Genomic DNA, 27927 nt, shown 5'->3' on the forward strand with positions numbered 1-27927 from the left:
AAAACTGTTTTCAGTATTGATTAATCTACCGATCTTGTCTATTAACTGATTAATCGTGTAAAAAATGTCAGAAAATGCTGTTACACTTTTCTAAAGGCCAAGTTGATTCTTTCAAATAGTGTGTTTTGTCCGATAATCAGTTCAAATTCCCAAAATAATTGATTCGCAATCACATAATTCAAAGGCAAACAGCACATATAATAATGAAACTAAGAAGCTGAAACTAGTTAATGTTTGGGGTTTCCTGCTTGAAAAATTATTTTAAATAGTCGGAAAATAATTTTCTGTTGAATGACTAAATGATCAATCGACTGATTGTTTCAGCTGTAGTTGTGTGATTTGTGCTTGTTGAGCAGATACTCTTACATAAAGTCTGATGACAAAGCAACACATATTGTACAGATTCCCAAAAGGTTTAAGAGGAATAAAACAGGAAGAATATCTACATAAATATTCCCATACATATTTTATGTGAATATTAACTATCCTCATCCCCAGAGTGTATACCACAAGAGTGTCACAAGTTCACTCAAAGCCAGTGGTTTTAGTGACTCAAACTCACTAAACTCAAAACCCCAAAAGTGCAATTTCTCCACTGTGGTGAATTTTATGATAAGCAGGCATGAGAAAAGCTGTGGAGAAGGGGAAGAAGTGTGTGTGTGTGTGTGTGTGTGTGTGTGTGTGTGTGTGTGTGTGTGTGTGTGTGTGTGTGTGTGTGTGTGTGTGTGTGTGTGTGTGTGTGTGTGTGTGTGTGTGTGTGTGTGTGTGTGTGTGTGTGTGTGTGTGTGTGTGTGTGTGTGTGTGTGTGTGTGTGTGTGTGTGCGTGCGTTGCATCACAGGAAACAAGCTCTCTCCATCCTGCAGTTGAATGTGACCCTTTGGCCCTGGATCAAATGCTCCTCCGGGCTGAATACCATGAAGCCTCTGTCCTCTGCACCACGCACTGCACGGACCGTCTGACTGACTGCAGGAGGGAAAGGAGGGGGGAGGACAGAAAGATAGGGTGAGAGTGTAGATCAGGGAAAAGTACAGCAGTAGAAGGTAGGAATTGGGATACGTGGGGAAAAAAGTGGAAGAAGAAGGGAAGAGACGACAACAGAGTGAAGATCAGAGTCAGAGGAAAGAGACATAAACACTTAACGTACAGCACAAAGCACACATCGCTGTTCTCTGAAACCAACAAGACACGCATCTCGTTACACCCTAAAATGTGAAACCAGAGACAGTCACTCACTTTGGCTCTCACGTCCCTGCTGCCTGCCCGACTGGCAAGCGATTGAATCAGGGAGAAGTCGCTCCTATTTTTAGCCCCATGCTCTATGGAGGGATGGAAAAGCAAACAGACAGTAGCTGTATGCGCAAAGACACAGGGAGAGAGAGAGGGAGTCTGAGAGAGAGGGAGAGGGAGAGAGAGAGAGAGAGAGAGCGAGAGAGAGAGCGAGAGAGAGGAGTGATTTATTTGTGTGGTTCTGCAAGTCTGGATCACTGGCTCACTGCTGTCTGGGGAGGACACATGGCTGGACTGGGCACAGGGCAGAGCTGAGAGGCTTTTCTCTGCTACAGACAGCAGCTCTTAATCCCTCTACAGCCTTTTTTCACATATTTGAAGACTGGTTAAGTTCTCTTTTGCACGCTGAAGTGCTGCATGGATGCCTCTTTGCCTTCTTGAGGGAGCTGTAGCTAAAGAAGGGGCTTACAGGACGATTGCCCCGCCATGGAATGTTATAGATTTGCAAACAGGATCTCAGGAAGTTTTACTTCCCTGTCCCGGGTTTGGAGCTGTGGGTCTGGATCCGAGGAGCGTGTGCACTTCTTCGAATTCCCTCAGAGACTGGGAACGGTAATGTAAACCATGGTAATGGTTTAAGAGACCAGCAGACACCTCTGGCCATTTAAACACGCACGCACACTTTTTGCACCTACTCTACACCCATCCAGACGAAGGAATTCAGGATGCGACGCTTTGACAAGCTGAAAAAGTCATTCCCCTTCCTGGCACACTTTCATATATATCGAGTAAGTCTGGTGTCTGTCTGATGGTGGCTCTCTTTAGTCCACTGAGGGATTTTATTACTTGGAAATATGACATGGATATTAGAAACTATAGTCAGGATCATGTGGTCTACCCAGATGTTTGAATGTAGAGTCTGTATCATAAATATGGTGGAGTTCAGTCCTCTGTGTGTGTGTGTGTGTGTGTGTGTTTGTTTGTTTGTGTGTTTGTTTGTTTGTTTGTTTGTTTACTCTCCAGCTGGACTGAGGCCATCCTCTGGGAGTTGTTGTTATTGCAGCCGGATGTTAGAGCAGAACAGATCTGGTACAGGACATGGCTTTGGCCAGGAGGTGTGTGTGTGTGTGTGTGTGTGTGTGTGAGCATGCATTTCTTCACTACCATGAGGATTGAGTTCAGGCCAGAGGCATTTCTCACCAGGGACATCATGTTGTTTCTCTGCATCTGAATTCCTACATCTCTCTCTCAATTTTCTCTCTGTCATACTTGTTGTTTCTGTCTCTTTCTTTTTACTTTTCATTTGAAACTGAAAACCAATCGGCCTAGGCTCCTTGTTTTGTCACATTTCATGGAGAAATGACACTATTTAGAGCCTTAATACTGGACTCCTGGCCCTGGTTGGATTCCTCCTGGAGTCCTGTCACAAGTCACACTTAATGAAGTTTGAACATAGCATTCCTTCTGCTGACCTCACACCCCCACAATGTGCAACTTCCTCCTCATCCCATTATAAGAGAAGTCAAGATAAGCACCTTAAGATGCTTTACGTATGACATAACAAAGAAAGAAAGAACAGCTCATAATTGTCGTACTCCCAAAATGTTACTTGACAGTGTCAGTTGGTGACAATATAGGATTTTTGTCAGACTAGACACAACTAGGGCTCGTTGATATGGCCAAAATCTTCTATCCCAATAAGTCATTTCATATGTTGATAACCATATATATCACAATATAGCATAGTAATCTGGTAATTCAATCAATAAATAGTCAATGGAAAAACCACATGATAAAACCTATTTTTGTGTTCTCCATACTCCATGTTATCAAAACGGCGCCTCTATGGTTCGTTCCAGCCTTGCTACAACGTGCAACGATCAGAACGTAATGTATCGTCCAAATGGCGTAGATATTGCCGCAACGCAGTTCGGCCGCTGGTTTTTCAACATTGCGATAGAAACCATGTAGAAAAATATATACAATAGACATTTTTCATATAGTTTTGGCGATATAATCGCCCAGCCCTAGACACAACCCATCTTAACCACCTCTTTAAGTGAATGTAAGACAACTCATGTCTGTACAGCACCTGTCTCCAAAAAGTGTAAAATAAAATGTAATATCCTGTTTCATGGGTTGTGTAAATTGGTTAGCAAGTTGACAGAGAAATCTGATAGAAGCACCTTGATTTTGACCCCTCATGCCTCAGATGTGACACTGTCATGGAAAGAGGCCCAAGAGGAAGCTGACTTGCGTCTTTGGCACCGTCCAGTGAAATAACACTTACATGTTGACTGCCAGGGAAGACCAGACTTGGGGCTGCATGATAAAGGGTGTAATAGTTCATGGTGTATGCTCCATAAAGGAATAGGTTGTGCTGTATACAAAAATGTTTATTTTGTGGATGCAAAATAAATAGTTGGTTTGTTTAAATGTTGTCAGGGGAATGTACTGCGGCTCAAATAAACATGCCACGTAAAATGAGAGTATTTGGCACAGCTTAGCGCAGTCGTGAACCAGCCAAGAGTCCACTGTATCGTCTTTCTCAGAGTAGGGGTCAGGCATGATGCAGCAAAATAAAAAACATAGAGACGGATTCACATGACTGCAGCTGTAGTTAATCCCACAGGCATTTGGTGCAGCTTGCATCTCTATAAAGTTCTTACAAGTTATTAAATTATATTGGGTTGAGTTAATAACACACTCGTTTTACCTGCTCCGCTCAAAACAGAGGATTTCTCTTTAAGGGAACATCAAAGACTATTCTCTGTTGGCCTGTTAAAGTGCCTCCTGCTGTTTGGACATCGCTAAAGAGATATCAGCTGACACACTTTTATGTGCATTGCAATGAATTTGTATCAGGATACGGACATCTGGCATAACCATTGGGGATTGAGCCCTCCCAGCAGATCAGCCTCAGTCAGACCTTGCATCAACAATTCATGGAAAATACAGGACCACTCACTTTCCATTGAAAAGGCAGGGTAGATGCATATTTTCAGTGTTTTGGGGGATGGTCACATGACTTTTTAAAGTATGGCCCAACATTAGGTGTGTATTTGTGTGAGATAGAAATATGTCACTAAGTGACATAAGTGACCTCTAACCAAGCCCTTTAAGAAGACCGAAAGGAAGCTGCAACCTCTGACACTTTCCCCCAGACCTTGTAACCTTGGCTCAGACAGCACAGGAAGTTCCTCATTCATTCACAGTTGAATTACTACGCAGTGGAGTGACCCCTACGCCCCAGAGCATCCACCCTAAAGGTCTCCCTGTCAATCTCTGCAGATTAGGAATGTTTGTCTTTTTTGTGTTTTCCCTCATTGAGACAGGGAATAATACTGTGGACCAGACAGTGTGAGCAGGTGTAATGGAGAAGTAGATAAGCATCTGAGTGGTTCATCTTTAAAGTTCTTTACTCTTTCTATTTAACTTCATCACCTTGACTAATAGCTCTATGAAGCCCATCAGGATTTAAGATGAATTTCAGCTACATGATGTGCAAGATTCAGCTTGTCACATTAAGTAGATGGTGATGGATGATGTTTTAAACTGGAGTGTTTTGACATTGAAGATTGATGGTCTGACTCGGCATCTTATGGAGGGACGTAGTACAGTGTGTATGTGTGTGTGTGTATATATGTATATATATTGTGGTCAAATTGTTTAGGAGCCTCCCGTTTGTCTTCACTGACACTTATGGACACCGGATATGCATCATCCATCATCTCATGTATGTCTTACTGTTGTATGACTGTGATGTTTGCACACTGTCTACAGCAGAACTGCCCCAAATGCTACATTGTGCTTCCAGAGTAGTTATTAATCTATTTTGAGGATCTGTGTAATCAATAGGGCTGGGTATCGTTAAATAATTGTCAGTACCAATACCGTGACTTCGATACTGGTTCCGAAACAATACTTTTTTCGATACCAATTTTATAAAACAAAAATAAATTACACGATCACGGCACTAATCTTTTTATTTTTCAGCTCTTACTACGTGAGCCGCGTCTCTGTGCGTAACGTAAAGTTTTTCCAACGCGTCTCTACGACATGTAACATTAGACATTCAATCACAAACATTATTAGATCTTGGTAGAAGCATGCTAAATGCTTATTGGCTCACTGATGCTGATGAGATTTACTCAGGTATTGAAATTGATTGATCATTTTTTGATACTCAATAATTAAGAGGGAATTCGGTCGGTGCCTAAAAGGTTTTGAATTCGGTACCCAGCCCTAGTAATAAATGCCTATTTGATACTCAAAGTAAAATTTGTCTAGTCAGTGTTTGGTCCACTGACAAGCAGCTAATGCTATTTGGCCCTGTGGTCGCCATGTCTTTGTTTACGTGATGTGTAAATTTGGTCAACCCAGTCTGCTGTGTGCATGTGTGCGTGTGTGCGTGCACCCAAGTGTGTGTGTATTTTGTGTGTATAAGCGTAATTATGACTAATTAGGTATGTGGACTGTTTAAGCAGGTATTTCAGTATGCTCTAAACCATTACTGAAGAGAACACAATACATCCAAGTTTAGTGTCCTCTCATTTCTTCGACAGAAAAGAATAGTTTGATTGTTGCTCTGTGACTTTCTATCTGGCAGTATTTTGTTCTCCAGCTATGAGACCAAACAATGAGACAACCGTTGAATGAATATTGAACTCAGTTTCCTGCATTCTTTGTGGGTGTTTTGCAGAAACTGGGCGGTAGCATGCAGTGCGAGGAAGGCACCGATTGGCTACTGGAGCTGTTGATGGAGGTGCAGTTGCAGCAGTACTTCCTGCGGATCCGGGATGACCTTAACGTCACACGGCTGTCACACTTCGACTATGTCAAGAACGAAGACCTGGAGAAGATTGGCATGGGTCGACCTGGTGAGAAACTCTGTGTGTGTGTGTGTGTGTGTGTGTGTGTGTGTGTGTGTGGGGGGGGTTGTACTAAAGAGAGTTGGTTTGCACAGGATGTGTTTAGTCTACCCAAAGGCCAAATTCTAGTTCAGTTCTGCTGGGATCCTGAAGATAATCTGGGTTAAGACATCACATAAGACTGATCACAGTGCATGTGAGCAGGTGCAGTGGTAGCTGTTTGATTCATTTGTATTGTATTTTGTTGTAATATTGTCCATGATTCAAGGCCTTAAGAGACCATCACCGTCTCTTTCTCTCTCTACACCCTGCTTCCTATATTATTACTACTATTATCCTAATCGTATTACCTTTGTCTGCAGTATTGGCAGTGTGTCATTTGACTCACCCTCAGCATAGCTGGAGCAAATCCACCATCACTAACACCCATAATATTTTTAAGTCCCAACTAATAATTAGGCACAATAGGAAGGGAGACACAAGTGCCAGGTCTTTTGTGTGTGGTGTGTGTGACAAAGGTGATGGCAGCAGTAATGTTCTAAATCCAGTTACTGAGGCCCTCAGGGTCTCGGCTACCGAGCCGCTTAAGACTAATTACACCGACTTCTCCTGCTCATATATTCATCACATCTTTTTACTCCACTCAGCTCACTGTTCTCTAAGCTCCCGACCTTTTCGTCTTTCTTGTATTTGCTTTATCTCCAATCACTTCTTACATATAATGTGTCCTATATATGTGTCCTTCATCTTTCGCCCCCCTCTCCCATCCACGTTGTGTTTTTCTTTAACTACTTTCATATCAAAGCTGGATGTTTTGTCTTGTCTTTGTGCTGCTCTGCTTTTCTTCCAATTGTGAGAGACTACTTGAAATTCAATATAGTATATATTCTGTAACTCAAATATTAACTGGACATATATGTCTTCCTGATGCAAGAAGACCCATAGGAGAAGAAGCAGCTGCAATCTTCATCCTTTTGTGTTTACCGCTGACCATCACTGCATTTCTCTTTTTTCTTTTGATAAAGGGCAGAGACGACTGTGGGAGGCTGTGAAAAGGAGGAAAGCAATGTGCAAGCGCAAGTCCTGGATGAGCAAGGTAACACACACACACACACACACACACACACACACACACACACAAGGCTCATTTATTATCGTACATGGTATGCTTGACATTATGTCCCATGGTGGCGTCTGTCTGTCTGTCTATCTGTCTGTCTGTCTGTATGTCTGTCTGTCATAGTGAACAATACATTAAACTTTAATTTTTTATGTTAAGAGAACAAGTTAATTAATTAACAAAGGCAAGTTTATCTGTATAGCACATTTCATAACATATACTGTCTTCTAAAAAGCAGCCTTTAGAGGTGTATGTTCGTTTGATGCCAGTCTGCTGTTAAGGGGACTCAGTACTTCTGCCGTGTTAAAGTAGGACATACAATTCTTATCATTTTTAGCAACAAAGGACTTTACTATTAGTGGGACAGTAGTAGAGTGTGAATGGCAAAGCTGTCCAAGTCTAAGTCATTTCTCAAGTCTTTGAGAACAGGCTTATGTCATGATAGACACAATTATTCAAAGCCCTGAAAATGTGTGTGTGTGTGTGTGTGTGTGTGTGTGTGTGTGTGTGTGTGTGTGTGTGTGTGTGTGTGTGTGTGTGTGTGTGTGTGTGTGTGTGTGTGTGTGTGTGTGTGTGTGTGTGTGTGTGTGTGTGTGTGTGTGTGTGTGTGTGTGTGTGTGTGTGTGTGTGTGTGTGTGTGCTTTACTGATCCCTTAGTCTGTAACAGGGCATACTGAAGATCTATTGGGATTATGGAGGAGGTCTCAGCGATTTCTCGATTGGTTCTATGACTTATTTTTAAAAGAAGAAACACATCTGGAATGCATACACATCTGTAGGGACATCCCACAAGAGAACAAGAACTTGACCCTTTACTTGAGGATGAGCACGCACACACACACACACACACACACACACACACACACACAGTCAAGTCACAAGAGTTGGTGACACACAGATTCAGAGCGTGCTGCATTCACAGAAATGTTGTCTCATTAAGCATAACATTTCTCCCTTAAAGAGACAGTACCACGTATAACTTATTGACTTTGTTTAAATAAAGGATTAAAGATAAAAAATAGAAAAATTAAAAAGCTACCTTATACACAAGCTCATACAATATATGATACACCTGCAAACGCACACAGAAGGCTCGGAAGTATGAATGTGTGTTAAGGATTACTGAGCCTGAGCCTGTGTGTGTGCTGTTCTCAGTGGAAGTTGTGGTGCCCAGAGGACGGTCTGTTTCCGCCTTTGGCACCATCCTCAGCTAGAATAATCTGCTTCCTCAGCCCCCTGTGTGTGTGTGTGTGTGTGTGTGTGTGTGTGTGTGTGTGTGTGTGTGTGTGTGTGTGTGTGTGTGTGTGTGTTGACATGCTCAGAATCTTTTGAATGTTGAGCCTCCTATTTAAAACCCACTTACCATACAGTGACCACAGAGATGTGGTGTTTTTAAAAAGGTCTGCAGCATTATGTCATGTCTGGTCCTGTGTGAATGTGAAACCGCACACTGCTTGCTACTGTTTATATCTGGCCAGTCAAATATGTTTGGCAGCGGGGATTCATTGACACCTCTTTTTCACTGATGATACAGTTTCTGAGTACTGACCTTTGTTTATCAGGCAATAATGAGTTCACATTGGTCCCATTCACTTTATTGTAATAAAAACGTTGACATTCATTTATTTCTCTACCTATGATATATGTTGATTGTATGTGATATTGTTAATAATTGGTGTTGGATATTACTGTTAGAGAAATTATTCTTTTACCTGATATGCTATTTTATATGTAGCTTGATATCGTTTCCTCCGGAATCTGACAGGAGCACTTGTTTCTGCGCATTCCTATTTTGGTAAACCATCTTATTTAGGGCCTCTAAACAAAGCTTTCCCTTAATGGCTCTGCACAGCACACACATTGTACAGGTTCAAATTTAGGGGAATGAAAAGCTTGCACAAACACACACAAATATACACAAAGATACATTCAGGTCACTTAATCTAAAAGTGCTTTTAAATGAGTACTTCCTAACAGCTAAGTCTTTCCTTGTGTGGCGTCAGCGCCTAAGCCAAGAGGCAGGAAATGTCTCTCTCATAATGGGGTGTGTGTGTGTGTGTGTGTGTGTGTGTGTGTGTGTGTGTGTGTGTGTGTGTGTGTGTGTGTGTGTGTGTGTGTGTGTGTGTGTGTGTTTCGGTACATATGCATAGTTGCTTACTGAAAGTCTATTTGTTTTTGTTGAAAACCACCATATGTGTCGTGCATACATAATATAACATTAATGTGCACGTAAGAGCTAATGCTTGTAGTTGTGTGAATGATGATCCAGCAGAATTCACAGTATTTTTATCCGTTTCTTTTGTATGATTTTCAGTCGGCTACTACCTACTACTACCTACATACTTTCAGCTACAATCATTTGTGCTTGTGTTAAACTTTTCTCAACCATTTACACTTTTTTAAAATATCACACTTTTTTTCTTTTTACATTGAAAGTCTTTAGGCTTCTTTTTTACTTCTAAATGCTACTACTCCCACATACTTTCACCTACAGATGCCATTCAAGCTTAAAGGGTAACTACTGTTTTTTTCAACCTGGACCCTATTTTCCTATGTTTTTGTGTCTAAGTGATTGATGGGAACAACAATCTTTGACATTGGTCCAGTATTAAGCAAGATCGCTGCAGTTGGCAGCGGTGAAACAAGCTACAATGTAAGTTAATAGGGCCATTTTATTTCAACCCAAACTAGAGTTGTGATGGTTGGAAAAGTGGAAAGACGACCCAAAACGGCTTTTCAGAGTTTGGTTTTGTTTCTTTTCGACTTTGAATGAAGAGTATTTTACAATGCTAAAGTTACTGTTTATTTACATGGAGTCTGGTGGGTTTAGCAAATAAGAAATTTTGCGGATGTTTGTTTGAAAAAAGGATCTTACTCTTTAACAGAAAGTTCGACCACCTTAAAAATCCTTTCCATAATGTTGTCAGACACTTGGAATATTAATGACAGACTTTCTTTGACATACTATACAATATTTTTCGACATGCTATACTATGACTGTTTTTCACTTTTTTCTACATACTATGACTATTTTTAACCATGATTTCTTTATCACTTTTTTCGACATGTTATTTTATGACTTTTTTAATAATGAAAAAGTAATAATTATCATTTAAATAATATATATACTAAGATACATTTTAAATGATACAACACTCGTAGCTCGGATCGGTCAAATTGTCCATGAGCGAGACAATGAATAATACTATGACTTTTGAACATACTATACTATGACCTTTGTGACAATTTATACAGATTTCTTTTATTCCTTTTTACGAATTTTTTTTCCGACATAAAATACTATGACCCACTATACTGTGACATACTATAGTATGACTTTTTGGACATGCTATACAATGACTTTTTAATGGCTTTACACTTTTTTTGATATACTATACCACTTGTGTAATGAAAGATATGATACGATGAAGGTAGATTGTATTACACTTGCAGGTTGGAGGTAGATAAATATAGATCATAAAGACTAGGTTGGTGGTTCAATCCCAGGCTCATCCAACCACATGTCAAATTGTCCTTGCATGAGACCATGAATATTAATAGGACTTTTCAACATACTATACTGGGACCTTTTTGACAGTTTATACAGATACTTTTATTATTTTTAACCAATTGTTTTCGACATAAGATGTTGTTTGGCAATGACATTTTTCAACATACTATACTATGCATTTTTTCGAATTTTATTCGACATACTATACTATGACTTTTTTCGACATACTATACTTTGACTTTTTTCAAGTTTTTTCGAAATACTATACCACTTGTGTAATGAAAGATGATATGATGAAGGTAGATATGTATAGAGATTTTATGTATAGTACATAGACATACTATACTATGACTTTCATACACTTTTTTTGTTTACATACAATAATTTTACTTTTTTTCAACATGCTATACTATGACTTTTTCATGAATTTTTCAACAAACTAATGACTTTTATGATAATTTTTTTTTTTAACCTTAAAATTTTCCTCTTTTGTTCAATACATTGTTGGTATTATTCAACATTTCAATGAAATTGATACTAATGAAAAAAAACCACTTTTCCAACTATTGTTACTACTTGACCTTCTTCGTATGCCAGTGATCAAGTTTAGCTTTAGCAATTTAGCTTTTCAACATTCACAAGCATTTTCTGCAGGAAATGCATTTTGTAGTTATACTATAGTTTTGAGTGTGTGTATGTGTGTTGAGGTTAGTGGGTCAATCCTATGTGTGGGTGAGGAGAGTAAGGGGAGAGCAGATTAGGGAGAAAAAGAGTTTTCCTTGAGGCAGAGATGGAAAAGAGTGGGAGATAGAGTTCATAATTGAAGAGTGTCTGGTGTCTTCCCTCCAGCTCCACCCACACTCTCCACCCCAGTGTCTCCTGAATGCAAAGTGACAAGGCAGATAGCTCAATGACTAATAACGGTGGAAGATAAAAAGCAAATGTGGCCCTTCATGAGAGACTTTTGAACCCTTCGGGTAGTTGTAGACACTACATAATAGGGTTCTAACTTTTTTATAAGCAGTTCAATTCTATTTTTATTATTACACTTGTGTACAATGAAGCAGGGTCTTGTCGCAACCAGCTTCATTTGTTCTTTTTGTTCTTCTGAAGGTGTTTAGTGGTAAGCGCCCAGACGGAGGAGACTTCCCCCAGCAGGGCCAGCCGGCCTCCTCCTTTCGTAAGCTGTCTCCCACACCTCCACTGGGCCTGGGGGAGGGAGTCCTGGCCACACAGCCCGATGGTGGTGCTCCTCTTGACGGGCAGCAGCAGGCTCTGACCTGCCTCATCCCAGAGAAGGATCTGACGCTGTTTGAGAAGCTGGGGGACGGCTCCTTTGGTGTAGTGAAAAGAGGAGAGTGGCTGACGCCCGCAGGGAAGGTGGTGAGGAGACCCGCGCTTTCAATTTATTTAGTTCGCTAAATAAGTATAAAAAACTCCTGTATGTTGAAGGTATTTGTCAAAGAGCTGGGGCATGGTCGCACTGCATTTGATCAGAAATACTTCTGCCATAATAAGCAAGTGGGGAAAAGGCTAAATGGTAAGAATACATTTTAAACTAAATCTTTGTCCTTGTTTTCAGCTGAACGTAGCTGTAAAGTGTCTGAAGACAGATGTGCTCAGCCAGCCCGACGCTCTGGAGGACTTCATCTGTGAGGTCAACGCCATGCACTCCCTGGACCACCAGAACCTCATTCGCCTCTACGGTGTGGTGCTCACACACCCAATGAAGATGGTAGTGGACACACAGAAACGCACACACACAGGGAGGAACATCCACAGACAGATAAACACAAACATACATTCAGTCAGCCTGTACTCTAACTTACTGTACACCCACACACACACTTATCACAATCCTCTCAGGCACTCTCTCAGCCTGCTCATGACGTCACAGTCTGTTTAAATCAGGTCAAGCATCTTAAGGCCTTTGTCATGACCGGAGAAACTGATGGAGGAAAAAAAGGGAGACAGGAAGGGAGAGGACCAAGTGGATAGAGGACTTAAATAAGGGCTGACATTTCGTGTTGTTTTCATCCTGTTAAAACCTTTTTGATTCATATTGCCAAATAGTTTTTGGACCATGTTGTGATACGTATTTCTCTCATCTCTTTCTCATCAACATCATCTGTTCCTCTTTTTCTTTTGCTCCTATGTTCCTCTTTTCACCCACTGTCTTTCTCCTTCTCTCTCCGTGTTCTGAAGGTGACTGAGCTGGCTCCCCTGGGTTCTCTGCTGGAGCGTTTGCGATGTGTTCGTCCACAGGGCCCAGTGTTGATCCACACTCTGTGTCAGTATGCCGTACAGGTGGCCTGTGGCATGGCCTATCTGGAGCAGAGGAGATTCATCCACAGGGACCTGGCAGCCAGGTAGGAGGCAGAGAACTTTTTAAAGGTGGTTTTAATAAGTTTCAGCAGCTATAAAAATGTCAAAAAGGGGGTGTATTCTTCAAATTCTCAATAAATCCTATTTTTCTTTTAGGGATTTTTTTTTTACTGGTATGTTGAATTATTTATATTGCTTCTCCTTCTCCTCCACCCATAAATTTACAGGCCATTACAGAGAGACTTGGCCCACAAGTAAAAATGAGTCACTGGTTGGCTGACTGTACTGGGTGGTCTAAATTCTCCAAATTAGTCACTTTCACCTAACTGTTGACTCTACGTGCTTAAGAAAAATCTTAATGGCTGGTACAAATGAGTCATTTTGCCAGTTAAAGCTGTGATCAAATAGTAATGACTACACATGGCTGTTGCATATGCCAAACACTAAGAGGATTTCTCAAGCTGTGGTTTTAAATACAGGACCATTTTGAGGTTAAGTTATAATCTACCACACAGTTAATTGTATTCGTAATCCATATGGTCCTGTGTTGTAGGACTGCGTTCATAACAGGACACTACTCACACTATGCACCACATGCTGAGTCCTGAGAACTGTAATTGTCTGGCACATGGACTATATTGTATGATTGGATTACATTCTGAACGTTGCTCAGGATTGACCATTAAATGAATCTGTTTTGTTCATCTCCTAATAGGGTTGTATCCATTCACCAAAATCATAATCAGATTTAAATGTCATGCTTTAGGTTAAGTTCTGTTGATGATTCTTTCTCCTGCTACAGCTGCAGCCCAATTTCCCCAAATACTCCTTTGTGCTGCGATGTTGTAGGGTTTAGGCCATACAGTACTGAATGAGAGGCATGCATGAAAGAAAAACAGTTATATACTGTATTTGACCCTCTCTCTTCAGGAACATACTGTTGGCCTCAGCTCACAGAGTGAAGATCGGTGACTTTGGCCTGATGAGGGCGCTGCCCAACAACCATGAGCACTATGTCATGCAGGAGCATCGAAAGGTCCCCTTTGCATGGTGAGTGGACAGAGAGCAACACAATAACCAAAGCTGTACTTGGATGCAATCCAGGGATGAATATGAGTGGTTTTAGGGGTTAAAGTGGGAATCAAATTTATTTTATTGCAGAAAGTTTCCACAGAGAAATCTGATTGGTCACAGTTGCATTCCAGCAATTCTGATAATTCTTATAAAAACAATGCTTGCTGGGTTTTTTTTGGGTCTCATTGCCAAATTCTGTGTTGGCCAAGCAGCTAGCTAGCAATCCATCTTTCATTCTACTTTTTTCATTCATATCCATTTCCAAACACAGTGCAGCTTTCTATGCTTTCAAAGTTAGAGTAGCCACATTGAAAAACACGTTCTCTGCCCAAAGTGAGGATTACCTGTGGACATGTACAGTTCGTGCAAGTTTGTTGTCCGTCCTGCTGCAGGTGCGCCCCAGAGAGTCTGAAGACCAGAACGTTCTCCCATGCTACAGACACGTGGATGTTTGGAGTCACTCTCTGGGAAATGTTCACACATGGCCAGGAGCCGTGGCTGGGACTCAATGGGAGCCAGGTAAACCCACACAGAAATAAATAAACATATACAGTATGTATACAAAAACATCTTGAAGCTAAAGTAACACAGGCAGACCCAGAAAACTACTCACATTTATTCACATCCACCCCTCTATTGTCCTCTTTCAACCACCCTAGATACTGCACAAGATTGATAAAGAAGGTGAACGCCTCCCTAAGCCCGAAGACTGTCCGCAGGATATCTATCATGTTGTGCTGCAGTGTTGGGCTCAGAAACCAGACGACAGACCCACCTTTGTCGCCCTGCGTGAGTTCCTGCTTGAGGTAGGAGAGCTGTCATTTCGGTAGCCAAAGGTGTCTATCCAGGGTGTTAAATATAAGAGTTTTTTTAGCCACTAAGCAAAAGACATTTGATGGTAATCGTGACACCTTAGGTGCAGAGAGACCAGTGTTTCCTCATCCTCGCATAAATGGACTTTTAGCTCCACCTAGTGGAGTTACTTCAAAGTAGAAACTGAAACATGCCCTCAGCTGGAAGGATTGTGACAACCAGCTACAATATGGCCAACTCATAAATGTTTGCTGTGTTAAAATGAACTTTGGTGTTTCATGTGTGTTTTTTTAGACCATGCCCACAGACATGTGTGCTCTGCAGGACTTTGACGAGCCTGACAAACTCCAGATCCAGCTCAATGATGTCATCACTATCATAGAAGGGAGGTGGGTGTTAATGAGTGTTTGAGACTTTGAACAAGAAGCCTCCCTCCAAATCTGTGACTTTGACCTAACAAAACTACCTGCCAACGTCATTACTGACAATACTGAGAAAAAATAATAAAATGCATCTATTTTCAAGTCCTAACAGCTAGAAGTCTTCTCTAGTTGCTGGGCTCATTAATGCTCAATAATAACAATATATTAAATGTCTCTTAGGCACTACATTGTAAATATTAAAATGTTAAATGTCCAGTATGTATTTGTTTTGGTAATGCCCTGCAAATGACCCTCAGTATTTCTGTGTTTTCCAGGGCTGAGAACTACTGGTGGCGAGGTCAAAACAAGCGGACCCTTAAGGTCGGACCGTTCCCTAGAAACGTGGTGACATCAGTCGCGGGTTTATCAGCTCATGACATCAGCCGGCCGCTCAAGAACAGCTTCATCCACACAGGACACGGAGACACCAACCCTCATCGCTGCTGGGGCTTCCCTGACAGGATTGACGAGTAAGGACCAGCTTCTGTTTATTCACTTTTAGTGTCCTCTGAAATTAGTACCACAATGTACCCAGAGAAGTTTTTGCATGGTCTAAATGTCTCTTCCTCACTTTATAACCGGGTCTTTAAAAGTCTCAAATTTCAAAATCAAAATTTTAGTCCTTAACATTTCTTATTTATTCGCTGAAGTATGGTGTTCTAGGTCTTAATTTTCCTACGACCATGTAACACTACCTCATTATGCTCATTTCTTTAAATCAGTCCCTCCAGAAAAACGCGATTATGCGATCACATAATAATAATAATCAGCCAAAGTCTGCATATTTATGCGGGTGCCACATTTTTTCAAATACGTCCTCACTTTCCAGGGAGGCTGAGAAGCCACTATAATTAAATCACTTGCCGATTTCCAAGCGCAAAAATATCCCCAGGACGGGGCTTGCATGATTTCATAATCCCCGCATTTTCGTTGCAAAAAAGTCACATATATCTTAGCAGAAAGAAAAATGAAAAGAAAAATGCAGCCATTTTCCCATTTTCTCTTTTTCATCAAACCACAGTTTTTGCAAGTTCCCGCAATTTTTGCAAGTTCCCGCAATTTCATTGCATAAATATCCTGCATATTCCATTGCATTTTTTAAGAAAACGTGCCGCATAATCAAGGAGTGTTGCCCGCAACAATCACAAAAGAAATTCTGGAAGGACTGTTAAATTCTATGGTGTTGTAGTTCTTTCTTTTGCTAATCCAAATATAATGTTGCTGTATTATGACTACAAATGAGACCAACATGTAACTCATATTGCAGCTAATCAGCTTTCGTGTTATTGGTGTGAGTCTCTTTTGGATTGTAGCACAATTTCTTCAGCTGCCAACTTCTTCAGCTATGGGGAAGTCCAAGTTTAGTGATACTTGGCTTGAAAAAACTGAATTTATGGCTTAGTTGATGTTGTGATAAAGGTCTTACATTTAATTCATAATGGTCTTAAATTTGACTTGGCAAAACCTGCAGAAACCTTGTATAAATATTAATCATAATTATGCCCCATGTTGGAAGTTGGTGGTCAAATTCTAGTTTTTGCTGAGTTGTAATAATAAACTCTCATCAATAGATGGCACTAGCACACTTATTGAAATGGGGTTGTAACACTAAGGTGAGGTAGATTCAGTATATTGACATTTACTGTAATTAAGTCTGTCCCTCTCTTGCCTCCAGTTTGTACCTCGGTAATCCCATGGATCCTCCTGATGTCCTTGCTGTAGACCACAGTGGTGCTCGGCCCACACAGCTACCAGGACGAGTTAAAAGTGAGTAAAAGAGCTCAAAATAAAGACTTACAAAGACCACAAATACCAAGGATAAACATGCTCGTAAGACCATTCAGCATCCACCATCTCTGGGTTCAAACTCTTTAGTTGGCACCACTCATCCAGAAAGACTCGTTTAGCATTTAGCTCATGAGCTAAAAGTCAGAGCTGTAACAGTGCCTTGTGTCACAACACTAAAATGGCACTTTTCGGTGTTGTGTAATTGTTTGTTCAGAAATGTCAATTACATATTCTACTAGATGAAAAAACACTTGTATTTTTTATTTTTCACAATTAATCATAATCACCATTGTAACTATGACCATACCTCATGTAAACAAACCTAAACATTTTAAACTATTAATAACTTATATTTGAATTGTTCCCTAGTGCTAATACCTGTATTAACATGCCTGTAATTCAATCAAATGATCAGATTCCACATTTAAAAGGTGCGCCTACATTTGCATCACAGATTGTGGATTTCAATTCTAAGTCTTGCTTTGGAAAAATGGCCATCAAACAGCTTGTTTTTCAATTTTCTTTATCACTTGCTGGCAAAACTTTCATATGCAGTCTGACATTTGCTTCTTGCTTTTTTCTCTCTAATCTTTCTATCTTTGCTGCTGTCTATTCTTCTTTCTGTTTCTCCTTTGCGGTGGTGGTATTTGCTTTTATTCTTCCAGAGGAGCCTCCTCCCCGCCCTCCTCAGCCAGCACTGTTAATCAAGAGTAAGTCTGGTTTCTCTCAGCAGCTCCTCACCCATTGCTCCTGCCCTCTCTGTTTCCTCCTAGCACCACTCCTCAAAGGTACATCCCATATTTTTTTGTTTCTCTCCTTTGTCTGTCTTTGCAGTGATTCTGTCATCTACTTCTGTTTCCTTAGTTAACAGCATTGTTCTCCATCTTTCCACCCCTTTCCTTGCTGTGCACAATAGGACTAACTTCGAACCTGGAACCTTTTTTGGAGTGGAGTGTGTCTTGTATTTTGTGGTGTGACGTGATCTTAAAGAGCATCGGCGTCATCACTATAAATGTTTTTTAGTAAAGGAATGAACGTATTGTGTGTTTTTGTCTCCAGAGCCCTGCTATGATTCAGTAAACGATGATGAGGATCTGACTTCGGCAGGACTAAAGAGATTATCACTTCGGAAAACGGGTTCCGTCAAAGGCTTAAAACTAAAACCCGCTGCATGGGTCTCTGCTTGCAAACAGGGGGGTGGCCGGACTTCAGGCTCAGGCCACAACCACAACCACAACAGTGAAGTGTCCCTCATTGACTTTGGGGAGGAGTTCCCCCCACCTACACCATCCCCCTCCCCTGTGGTTGAAATCCAGATTCCTTTACTGGCGAAGCTAGCTTTGGAAGCCGAGAACATCCTGGACCGGACTCCACCTCAGAGTCCGTCCAGATCGCTGCCCCGCCCCCTTCACCCTACGCCAGTAGTGGACTGGGATGCCCGGCCATTACCCCCACCCCCCGCCTATGACGATGTGGCCCAAGACGAAGACGATATGGAGGTACGGTAGGAGTGTGACACAGCACATTTCACAATAAGCCAAAAGGTCTTGGAAATGGGGTGTTTATCTCCTATTCTGATATCCCCTTGATCCACAGCAGAATGTATTAAAGTTGTAAATCTTCTTTCTCCACAAAGGTGAGCTCCATCAACAGCTCGGAGCAGCAGCATGAAGAGGAGCAGAGTGATGTCCATAACCCAGATCAGGCTCTCTTCTCTGGACAGAAGGGGGAGAGTGAGGCTCTTGTCTCCAGGGGTCTAGACAGATCAGGCCTGGAGGACAACCTCTTTCTCCCCAGCAAGCAGAGCCAGGTTGTGTCCACCTCCTTCTCCCAGTCAGCAGAGATCTTCCAAGAACTCCAGCAAGAGTGCATGAGGAGACTAAATGTACCGACTGGAAGTGCCACGCGGTCAAGCTCCCCGTCCCAGAGCTCAGCCACGTGTTCCCAGAATCCACAGACCCACGAGGGGCACCAGCAGAGTGTCTTCTCCTCCAGTGAGGACAGACCCCAGATCCCCCCACGTGTCCCCATACCCCCTCGCCCCATAAAGAGGGGCGACTACACATCTGCTCGCTGGTCAAGGGATCTCTCCCTGTCACCTACCCCAACTGACACCACAGAGGACATTTCAGGCCCAAACCGGCCACCTCAGATCCCTCCCAGGGACCTTTTGTCCCAGCCGGGCTCCAGGACTCCCAGCCCCATGGGCCTGGTAGTGGGCTCCCCCCAGCAGAGAGTCTACTCTGTCAGTCCCACCACCATGCAGGCTCCTATTACCTCCTGCCCCTCCACACACACCTTTGGCTCCTACCTCTCCACCTCTCCAGGTAAACTCATGCCACCCACACACAGCTTTGCCTCAGATCCTAAATATGCTGCACCCAAAGTGATCCAGGCGCAGGGGAAGGACGCCGCCAGCAAGGGCCCCTGTATCCTCCCCATCGTACGTGATGGACGTAAAGTCAGTAACACACATTATTACCTACTGCCGGAGAGGCCCCCATACCTCGACCGCTATGACCGCTTCTTCAGGGAGGCAGAGAGCCTGCCTGCCAGCGGCGTGGAGGAAAGGCATGTACGGCAAGTTAACACCGCCACTGTCAGACCCATGGTGGTCAGCAGCCAGCCTCTCCAGGGACAGGCCCAGGGACAGGGGCTTGTCCAGCCAGGCGAGCCGAAGGCTAATTTCTCCTCCAACAATAACAGCAGTCTGGGTGCACCACGGTCAGGGATGAAGACATCAGTTAGTCTCCATCGCGTCTGTTCAGACGGGCTGACAGCAGCGGTGGTGGTCACTGGTTCCTGCATCAGGACAGACGGAGGAGGGAATTCAGCTGACAGGGTCAAAATGGTAAGCTTGGATATATTTGGATTGCCTTTTGCAACTTCTCATTTGAAATAAATGTAAAATTTTATGATTTATATCATGTGCTGAAATGCATTATTGATTGCTTCAGTAATTAAAGTGCTAAGCTTGCTCACTTTATCTCTAATGATGGATAGTTTAGATGCAATATGTAATTGACCTTATGTCTTCCTTAGGCATACAATTAGACTGTCAGTTACTGTGGTCCCATCAAGTGGAGTGTGTTTGCTCTAAGATATGTCAGCGTCTGTATTTTTTAAGACGAGTTGGAGTTCATGGAGTGGACAAAGAGATCATGATACTGTTTTACAAGGCAGCCATTGAATCTATTGTTCGTTATGGTATTATGGCTTGGTTCGGTAACCTGTCCGTTAAACTAAAATCACAGCTACAAAAATTGATAATAAGGGCTGGCAAAATAATTGGCCAAATGCCACCAACTCCTCTTCAGGAGCTTTTTGAGGAGGCGGTGAGGAAACAGGGTCTCAAAGTCATCAACGACCCAAATCATGTCCTGTATAGTGAGTTTGAGCTGATGCCTTCAGGCAGAAGGTTCAGGTTACCAAACTGCAAGCTTAACAGGTACAAATTCTCATTTGTGCCGCTTGCAATCAAATTAATGAATAATAACAGAGTGTGTGTGTCTGTGTTTGTGTGTGTGTCTGCGTCTGTGTCTGTTGGCTGCAGGGATTTATGTATGACTACTATTACTATATAAGACTGTGGTACTGAACATTGAGGTTATAGGATGTGCAATGATAAGGTACTGGTGCAAAATTTGCTGTTATATTTGACATGGTATTATGCAATGGGGCATTGTGCAATATAGAAGTTATTCACCACAGCATGAGTTAACGGGAAATGTGCAATAATTATCTAAACATTTGTGCAATTCGAGGGGGAGGCTGTGTTGTTGGGGGGGGACAAATTTCTCCTATGGGAGACAATAAAGGCTTATCTTATTTTATCTTATCTTATCTTGATTGCTTTTGTGTAAATTCGATAAAAAGTACAGTTCTTAAGATAACCATCGGTTCTTAGTTTCCTATCACTAGTATAAGAGAGTATGCCTCTATTATTATTGGATAAAGCTCAGAGCTAAAATAGTGCAATGTTCAAGGTTAATCCAGTAAGATTGACTTTAAATGTAATGTAATAGGGTGCAGTGCCTATTTGATACAGGGCTTGCTTGCAGTTTCTCACAGTAGCTTTTGAATGTGAACTTCAATATAAACAGTATGCTGTGCAGTATATTACATTGCTAGTACTCTGAACACAACAGAAGGTCATTTATGTTGGTTGTCTACTCAGGCCTTAGCTTGTAGGGAGAATTGTGTGCAAATGTTTTTCTTTCTGTTAGAGATTGAGTGAAAGAATGAGCAATTTCTGAAACATACGGTAGAAGTAGTAGTAGGAAGTGATATTGTTATTATAAATATCAATCAATATTGATAACAAATAACTTAAAATCAATGACTATGCTGCTAGAAAGTCACACAGTGTCAGTGTTACCCTGTTGAAATTTGACTTAGCTCAAGGTGGATTTGCATAAACATAATCAGTAGGACATGATTCGGTTTGTAAAGAGATGGACTCTTCAAAAAGCCTCATCAAATCCAGGGATGCTTAAATCTCTGCACTTGGATTTTTATCAGTTTTTTCAGGTGAAGCTTAAATTAAACAAAAGAGCATGAATAAGTGCCAAAAAGTAATAAAAAAAGTGTGTATATGTATGTATATATATATATATTCTAGAAGAAAATTTGGATGCGTTTGTACATGAATTGATACAGATGATTTCATCTCTTAGAAAGGACCCAGCTGTGTGTGCAGGTGCTCCTGAGTAAATGTTGAAGGTTGTACTAAGGTCCATGAAGTGATGAGGAAGTGAGGAATCCGAGCCAGGCGAATATGAGTGTTGTTGGATGTTGCAGATACTCACACTGTTGATGTTGTGTGATTCAGGTGCAGGAGGCAGTCCACGGTGTCACAATAGAGGAGTGCCAAGCCGCCCTCCAGAACCACAACTGGAATGTCCAGAAAGCTGTGCATTATCTAAAGGTGAGAGGATTTATTAGTCCGCTGTGAAAAACTACTGTTACTGAAAACTTTATAGGGGCTTAGCGCTGCCCAAGACGATTGTGATTGGTTTACAGAAATGCCAATAAACCAGAGCACGTTTTTCTCCCATCACGGAATACTGTGTGGACTAGGCAGACCCTCCTCAGCAGCGCTGTGTAGGAAGGTCTGGCAATGCTTGACTACATAATCTGAGACCTTATTTTTATATTATACAGCCCTGCTGTCACACAGCAAAAGGCACCGGAGTTGGCACAACAAAACTTTATACAAAGTAAGGGCCACAAACATGTCATAGTTCTAGTCCATCAAACTAAAGACCCTGTAAAGTGGACATTTATGTTGCAGCAATTCAATTACTAAAAGAAAAGCAGATTCCTCACTGCTCTAGACGAGTCCTCAGAGATCCAGATCACTGCATCGCAGGTCAAGTCCTTTTTTTTGTAATACATTTTTATTTTTTTACACAGGATATAACTGCAAACAGGTCATTAAAAGTTGCTGAATGTCATTTTTTACTTTATTGGTTCACATCAGGATATGATGAGGACAACTTTGTTAAACCTTCAGAGAATATCAGCACAAAAACAAAAATTGTAATAAATACAAATGGACCCACTGATGTGTCTACAGCAGTTTTCAGCACCCTCTTAGCTGCCGGTGTTTGGGGCCACTGTGGCCGGATGGAAGATGTGTTTCGATGGCAGTGAGCACAAGGGAATACTTGAGTCTTCCTTATTAGTTTAAAAGATACAGAACTGTATCATATATCAATAAGATACGTAGCTTGTTTTAAGACTGAAACATTTTTACGATGCACTTACTGGTGCTGCAGTCCCTGTCTAGAGCTGTAACAATTCAAAATTTTACCGTACAATTAATTCTCTTAGAAATAATTGCGATTAACAATATAATTGTCTCTTTCAGTCAAATAAAAAAAAAAATTATTATTATATTATTAATTTATTGATGTATTACTTTTCAAACAAATAAAGTTTTGAATGAATCGCAGGATACATCTTTTGTCATGTGACCCAGATAATACACAGCATATGAAGTAAACCACGCCTCTTTATTAGCATAAATCACTGTATTTTAAATTGATTGTTACCATCAAGAGTCATACCCCTTAAGACCTTAGCTAATGTTAGCAATTAATTGCTGTTAAACAAAAAAAAATTTGCATGAAAAGAATTGTGATTAGACAATTAAGTAATAATTGTTACAGGCCTATCCCTGCCGCATGAATGAGTAAAAAACGATAAATTCTGCAAATCTTTCCTATAACCAGTGTGTCCCATACATTGATTTATTTGTGGCGGGCTGCCACAAACTCAACAGTGACCGCAGCATTGTTACAGTGGACCTCTGACCAGCACAACATCAGATAAGTTAACTTTAAAGGTCCCATGGCATGAACATTTCACTTTATGAGGTTTTTTTAACATTAATATGCGTTCCCCCAGCCTGCCTATGGTCCCCCAGTGGCTAGAAATGGTGATAGGTGTAAACTGAGCCCTGGGTATCCTGCTCTGCCTTTGAGAAAAATGAAAGCTCAGATGGGCCGATCCGGAATCTTCTCCTTATGAGGTCATACCTCCACTTTCTCTGCTTTGCCCGTCCAGAGAATTTGGCCAACCCATGAGAGAGAGACATCATGGCTTTCAAACAAGCAAAGTGGCAGTAGGTCAAGGCCACACCGTCACCCTCCACCTTGCACCCCCCCCCCACAGCATCCAAAGAGCACCATGTCATGGGACCTTTAACCAGCCCGGTTCTATGTGAAAAACAATGGCAGAGGGGAACAGACTTCTCTTAACATACTTTAACGTTTGGGAGTTCCAGGTAAACTCATAGAAGACATTACTGTATGCTAGCTGTGTGAGAGAAACACATCACAATGAATTGCTAACTATGTTCTCAGCAATTTTGTTAAACGTACATTAAACATTTGACCTGGGGGTCAAATGTTTAATGTACGTTTCCCTGGGTCAATATGTCAAAATAACCCACCTATAGCTTATAGCCTCCTGATTTGGTACTCCTTTAAAACAGACAGTTTTCTTGACTTAAGACATGTATATCCAGAGTGGCAAAATGGATTTTTACAATTCGTTTGGATTTGAAATGTCCACCTCCCTTTGTTCTTTTGCGATTTCAACTGCAAAGATAGCCCTTACCAGTCTCTTACAATATGAATTTATACCGATAGACATGCATGCTCCAAAGTCAACAAAGTCAAGGCTAGACCAACAGAAATTTGAGAGGGCGTAGCTGTGGAATGGGACAACGTAATTTCATGAGGCTCAACTTCCCGTAATTGAGTCTCTAGTCTCTCTATGTAGGTCCTTGTGTACATAGGAGAGACCGACCGATACTGGTTTTTCAAGGCCGATACCGATTATTAGCAGTTAATTAAACCGATAACTGATGTTTGGAACCAATGTGCATTTAGAGTGAAAATTAAAATCTTTAAGTCAAAATTAAGATTTTGGAATGTTACAAACTCTAACACAAAACTTTGTTTAATGCTTTAATCAATTATTTAATGAATGAGAAACTTTCAACATAATACCCAGTAAAAGATAGTCAGATAGTGTTGTGGGTGGGACATTAAGTAAGACTCAGTGGTGAGTGAAACTGAAGCAGAGGGACAGACACAGAGCTGTAGCGGAGCCAAAGTAGCGCACTTTTTGCTGATACGGATAATCTGTAAACTGCCAAAAAACGGGCCGACAATCTGTCTATTCTTAGTACATGGACCCTAGGAACACAGGGATGAACCTCTTTCTTGTCCCATCTCATGCCTCCCATCTCTCCCTACCCCTGGCTTATTTAAACAATTGTTTCCATTTGTGTTTGTTATCCGTCTCTCTGCAGGTGGAGCAGTTGTTCTGTTTGGGTCTGAGGAGCAGGTCAGAGTGTCTAAACCTGCTGGAGATGTATGACTGGAACCTGGAGGTGGCCAGCACTCAGATGTTAGATAACTATGGATCCACAACAAGACAGAGGTACTGTATTCAGTAGCTTTGTTTGGGTCATGACTTCCCACATCCCAACCTTTACGAGGTTGTACTCTTATGTTACTGGCCAGCAATGACTATCCATCCACAAACTTATTTACAACTTTAGTGTTGTCACTTCATATAGCACCCAGAGCCTCTAATCTACAATTAAAACTTGGTCCAGACATTTAATTTTGCATCTGTGGCTTTTTGTCTGTCATTGTGACAGTAGTCTCGCATTGCCAGACCCTCCTCTGCCAGACCTTCCTCCACAGCGCTGTGGAGGAGGGTCTGGCTAGTCCACATAGCATTCCGGGATGGGAGAATAAAGTGCTCTTGTTTATTGGCATTTCTTTAAACCAATCACAATCGTCATTGGTGGGGCGCTAAGCGCCGAGCGGAGCAACGGAGCCACTGCAAAATAGCCTTGGGAAGGAACTTGTTTTGGTGGAACGTGTACGATCAAAGGTTGCTTTAGTCGTGCAACAGAAAACTCAGATTAGACAGATAGTCTAGCTAGCTGTCTGGATTTACCCTGCAGAGATCTGAGGAGCAGTTAACCATAGTCCTCATAGTCCGGAATTTCCGGCAGCAACGGAGCAATCCCGGAAGTTGAACGTCGTGGATATAGACTATTGTGACGTTTCAGGGCAAGGCAAGGCAAGGCAGCTTTATTTATATAGCACATTTCAGCAACAGGGCAATTCAAAGTGCTTTACATAAAACATGAAAGAGCAGTTAGAACACAATTAAAAACAATTTAAAAGACAAGAATACATTTTACAGTGCAGCATAAGAATTTAAAGAACTGAGAGATAAAATACGCGAATAAAGCGCAGTTAAAACATTTAAACACAGGGAATTGAATTCAGTCAATAATGACCTCGGTCCACATTATGTCATGAGGTCAACTTTGTCAAATCTGTCTTTGGTCTATGACATCAGGGACCGTGTTGGAAATAAGTGTTTACACTTTACATGTTATCCCTTGGATTCTTTTTTTTCTTTTATATCCATCAATAAAATCAATCAATCAATCAATCATGGAAAACATGATTAAAATCGGCTTCCTAGCTGAGCTGGAGATTTCCCCTCCAAATATGAATGACTGCAAGTTGACTAAAGAAGTTAACGGCATACGGCAGCGAGGCAGGCAACAGTATGATGCAATGATGGTGTGCTTGGTAATGAGGCTAAGAATCATATTTGGCTGCTGGACTGAGAAAGGTTTCTGCTTTGTTTAGCTTTTCAATAGAAAAATATATTGTGAAAATGGTTTAATGCGTGAACAGTTTAATGTGTATCTCACATTCAAAGCCTCAAAAGTGGAAGCCTCTCTTGCAAGTGTAAGAGAGGCTTGTACAATGTAAATATCATTCCAGTTAATTTAGGAGGATTTAGCATTTCATCTCATGATTTTCCCAATCTAATCTAAAGCTTCTTTATATTTGCAGACTTTGACAGAAATCTCAAGCTGCTGAGCTCTGATTGGACCTTCATCCTCAGTAAAACATCATCAGAGGAGGTGAATCTGCTCCTGACCCTTCTTATTTATGCTTCAGACACGCCTCCAATCAGAAGACTGTTTTCTGACTATAGACGAATCAAGCACATTTTCACTGAACTAGCACAAAATACCAAACTTTATTATGGCTCTTTTCATACTTGACACGGACAAAGGAATTACACCTGGGTGGTAAGAAAAGAAGACTTTGGGTTATTTGGACTTTGGTCTGAAAGATATGTGATTGTTGCACTTATTAAGAAATGGTAGACTGCCCTCTCCCACCTTTTCCAAGTTGTTGGACACAAAAATGGCACTGTACTTTGTGAGTTCAATTTCATGTGGTGAACCTGAAATGTCACAGATCCTGGGTGCTACCACACTGTGTCAGATCCACTTAATGGTATCCTCCCTGCCGCAATTACACTGTTGACCAACTGCTGAGAGATACTTTAGCCATCTTTTCTTTTGTTTATGTCATTAAAAAGCCAGTTCGAAAGTGAACCCATACAACGCCATGAGGTAATTGTATTTTGTCAGAATATTGCCAAGAACTATTACCGTTTGACTGAAAGCTGGTATCTCATTTAGTGAACAGAATGTGTCAGAATTTAACTGAAATACTGTATAGTGTATACAGATTTTACCTCTACCACGTAAAAGCTCAACAAAAACAAAACTAATACTTATTTGGCTGTCCGGGCCAGGAAATAATATAGCCCGTTTACAGTTGTAAAGACGGGATATGATTATGAAAATTGTTTGCTGCTGAAAGACAAAAAAAATGTGATGTGCAAAAATGAAAAATGTGCAGAAGACACTGCTGCAAAATAAACATTTAGACCTCTACAATAAAAAGAAAAGCTCATATCCTCAATCGTTTGTATAATACATTTAGTATTGACGCAGTGCTGCACAAGAGACAGAGGTGAAACCAGCCCAGTGTTGACCTGAATCTGAAGAATTAATGGAAAAAGATCAGGGAAGCAGTTTGTCCAAGATTCACTTATTTTAAAGACCCACAAAACTGTCTAATATAATCGAAGGGTATAAGAAATATATCCTTTATAAAGAGACATTTATGTGTTTGTTAACAAAATATTGGTGTATTATTTTAATATATTTTGAACACAATGCTCAGAGACAAGAGAAGACTGTTATGTCATTACTGGGCAGGCTATTTTATATGTCTTTCCTTGAGTTGAAAACTGATCTTAGACTCTTGCCACATTTGGCTTAAGATCAAAAGGCCACGCAGTCAGTGGAAACTTCCCACACTCCACATTTCCTTATTCCTTCCCTCTAAGCACTTTGCCCGAAC

General features: G+C 41.2%; 1 protein-coding gene across 4 annotated transcripts in view; it reads left to right on the forward strand.

Annotated features, from left to right (window-relative positions):
- The window catches only part of tnk2b (tyrosine kinase, non-receptor, 2b), a 63154-nt gene extending 35481 nt beyond the window's left edge, over nucleotides 1-27673 (forward strand). The window contains exons 1-18 of one of the 4 annotated variants that reach the window (XM_028594107.1): nucleotides 1500-2016; nucleotides 5931-6108; nucleotides 7125-7195; nucleotides 11844-12113; nucleotides 12313-12465; nucleotides 12936-13099; nucleotides 13986-14105; nucleotides 14522-14648; nucleotides 14789-14935; nucleotides 15237-15331; nucleotides 15640-15834; nucleotides 17040-17131; nucleotides 17818-17940; nucleotides 18212-18651; nucleotides 18789-20003; nucleotides 21984-22079; nucleotides 24978-25108; nucleotides 26557-27673. In XM_028594107.1, the coding sequence (XP_028449908.1) occupies nucleotides 1954-2016; nucleotides 5931-6108; nucleotides 7125-7195; nucleotides 11844-12113; nucleotides 12313-12465; nucleotides 12936-13099; nucleotides 13986-14105; nucleotides 14522-14648; nucleotides 14789-14935; nucleotides 15237-15331; nucleotides 15640-15834; nucleotides 17040-17131; nucleotides 17818-17940; nucleotides 18212-18651; nucleotides 18789-20003; nucleotides 21984-22079; nucleotides 24978-25108; nucleotides 26557-26563 (3687 nt within the window). In that variant the 5' untranslated portion in view covers nucleotides 1500-1953 and the 3' untranslated portion in view covers nucleotides 26564-27673. Of the gene's footprint in view, nucleotides 1-1499; nucleotides 2017-5930; nucleotides 6109-7124; nucleotides 7196-11843; nucleotides 12114-12312; nucleotides 12466-12935; nucleotides 13100-13985; nucleotides 14106-14521; nucleotides 14649-14788; nucleotides 14936-15236; nucleotides 15332-15639; nucleotides 15835-17039; nucleotides 17132-17817; nucleotides 17941-18211; nucleotides 18652-18788; nucleotides 20004-21983; nucleotides 22080-24977; nucleotides 25109-26556 lie in introns of those variants that run through there. The other 3 variants (XM_028594106.1, XM_028594109.1, XM_028594108.1) reach the window with 3 other exon arrangements.
- Nucleotides 27674-27927: the final 254 nt, after the last annotated feature.

This window comes from Perca flavescens, chromosome 12 (genome assembly GCF_004354835.1).
Source record: "Perca flavescens isolate YP-PL-M2 chromosome 12, PFLA_1.0, whole genome shotgun sequence".
Classification (NCBI taxonomy): Eukaryota; Metazoa; Chordata; class Actinopteri; order Perciformes; family Percidae; genus Perca; species Perca flavescens.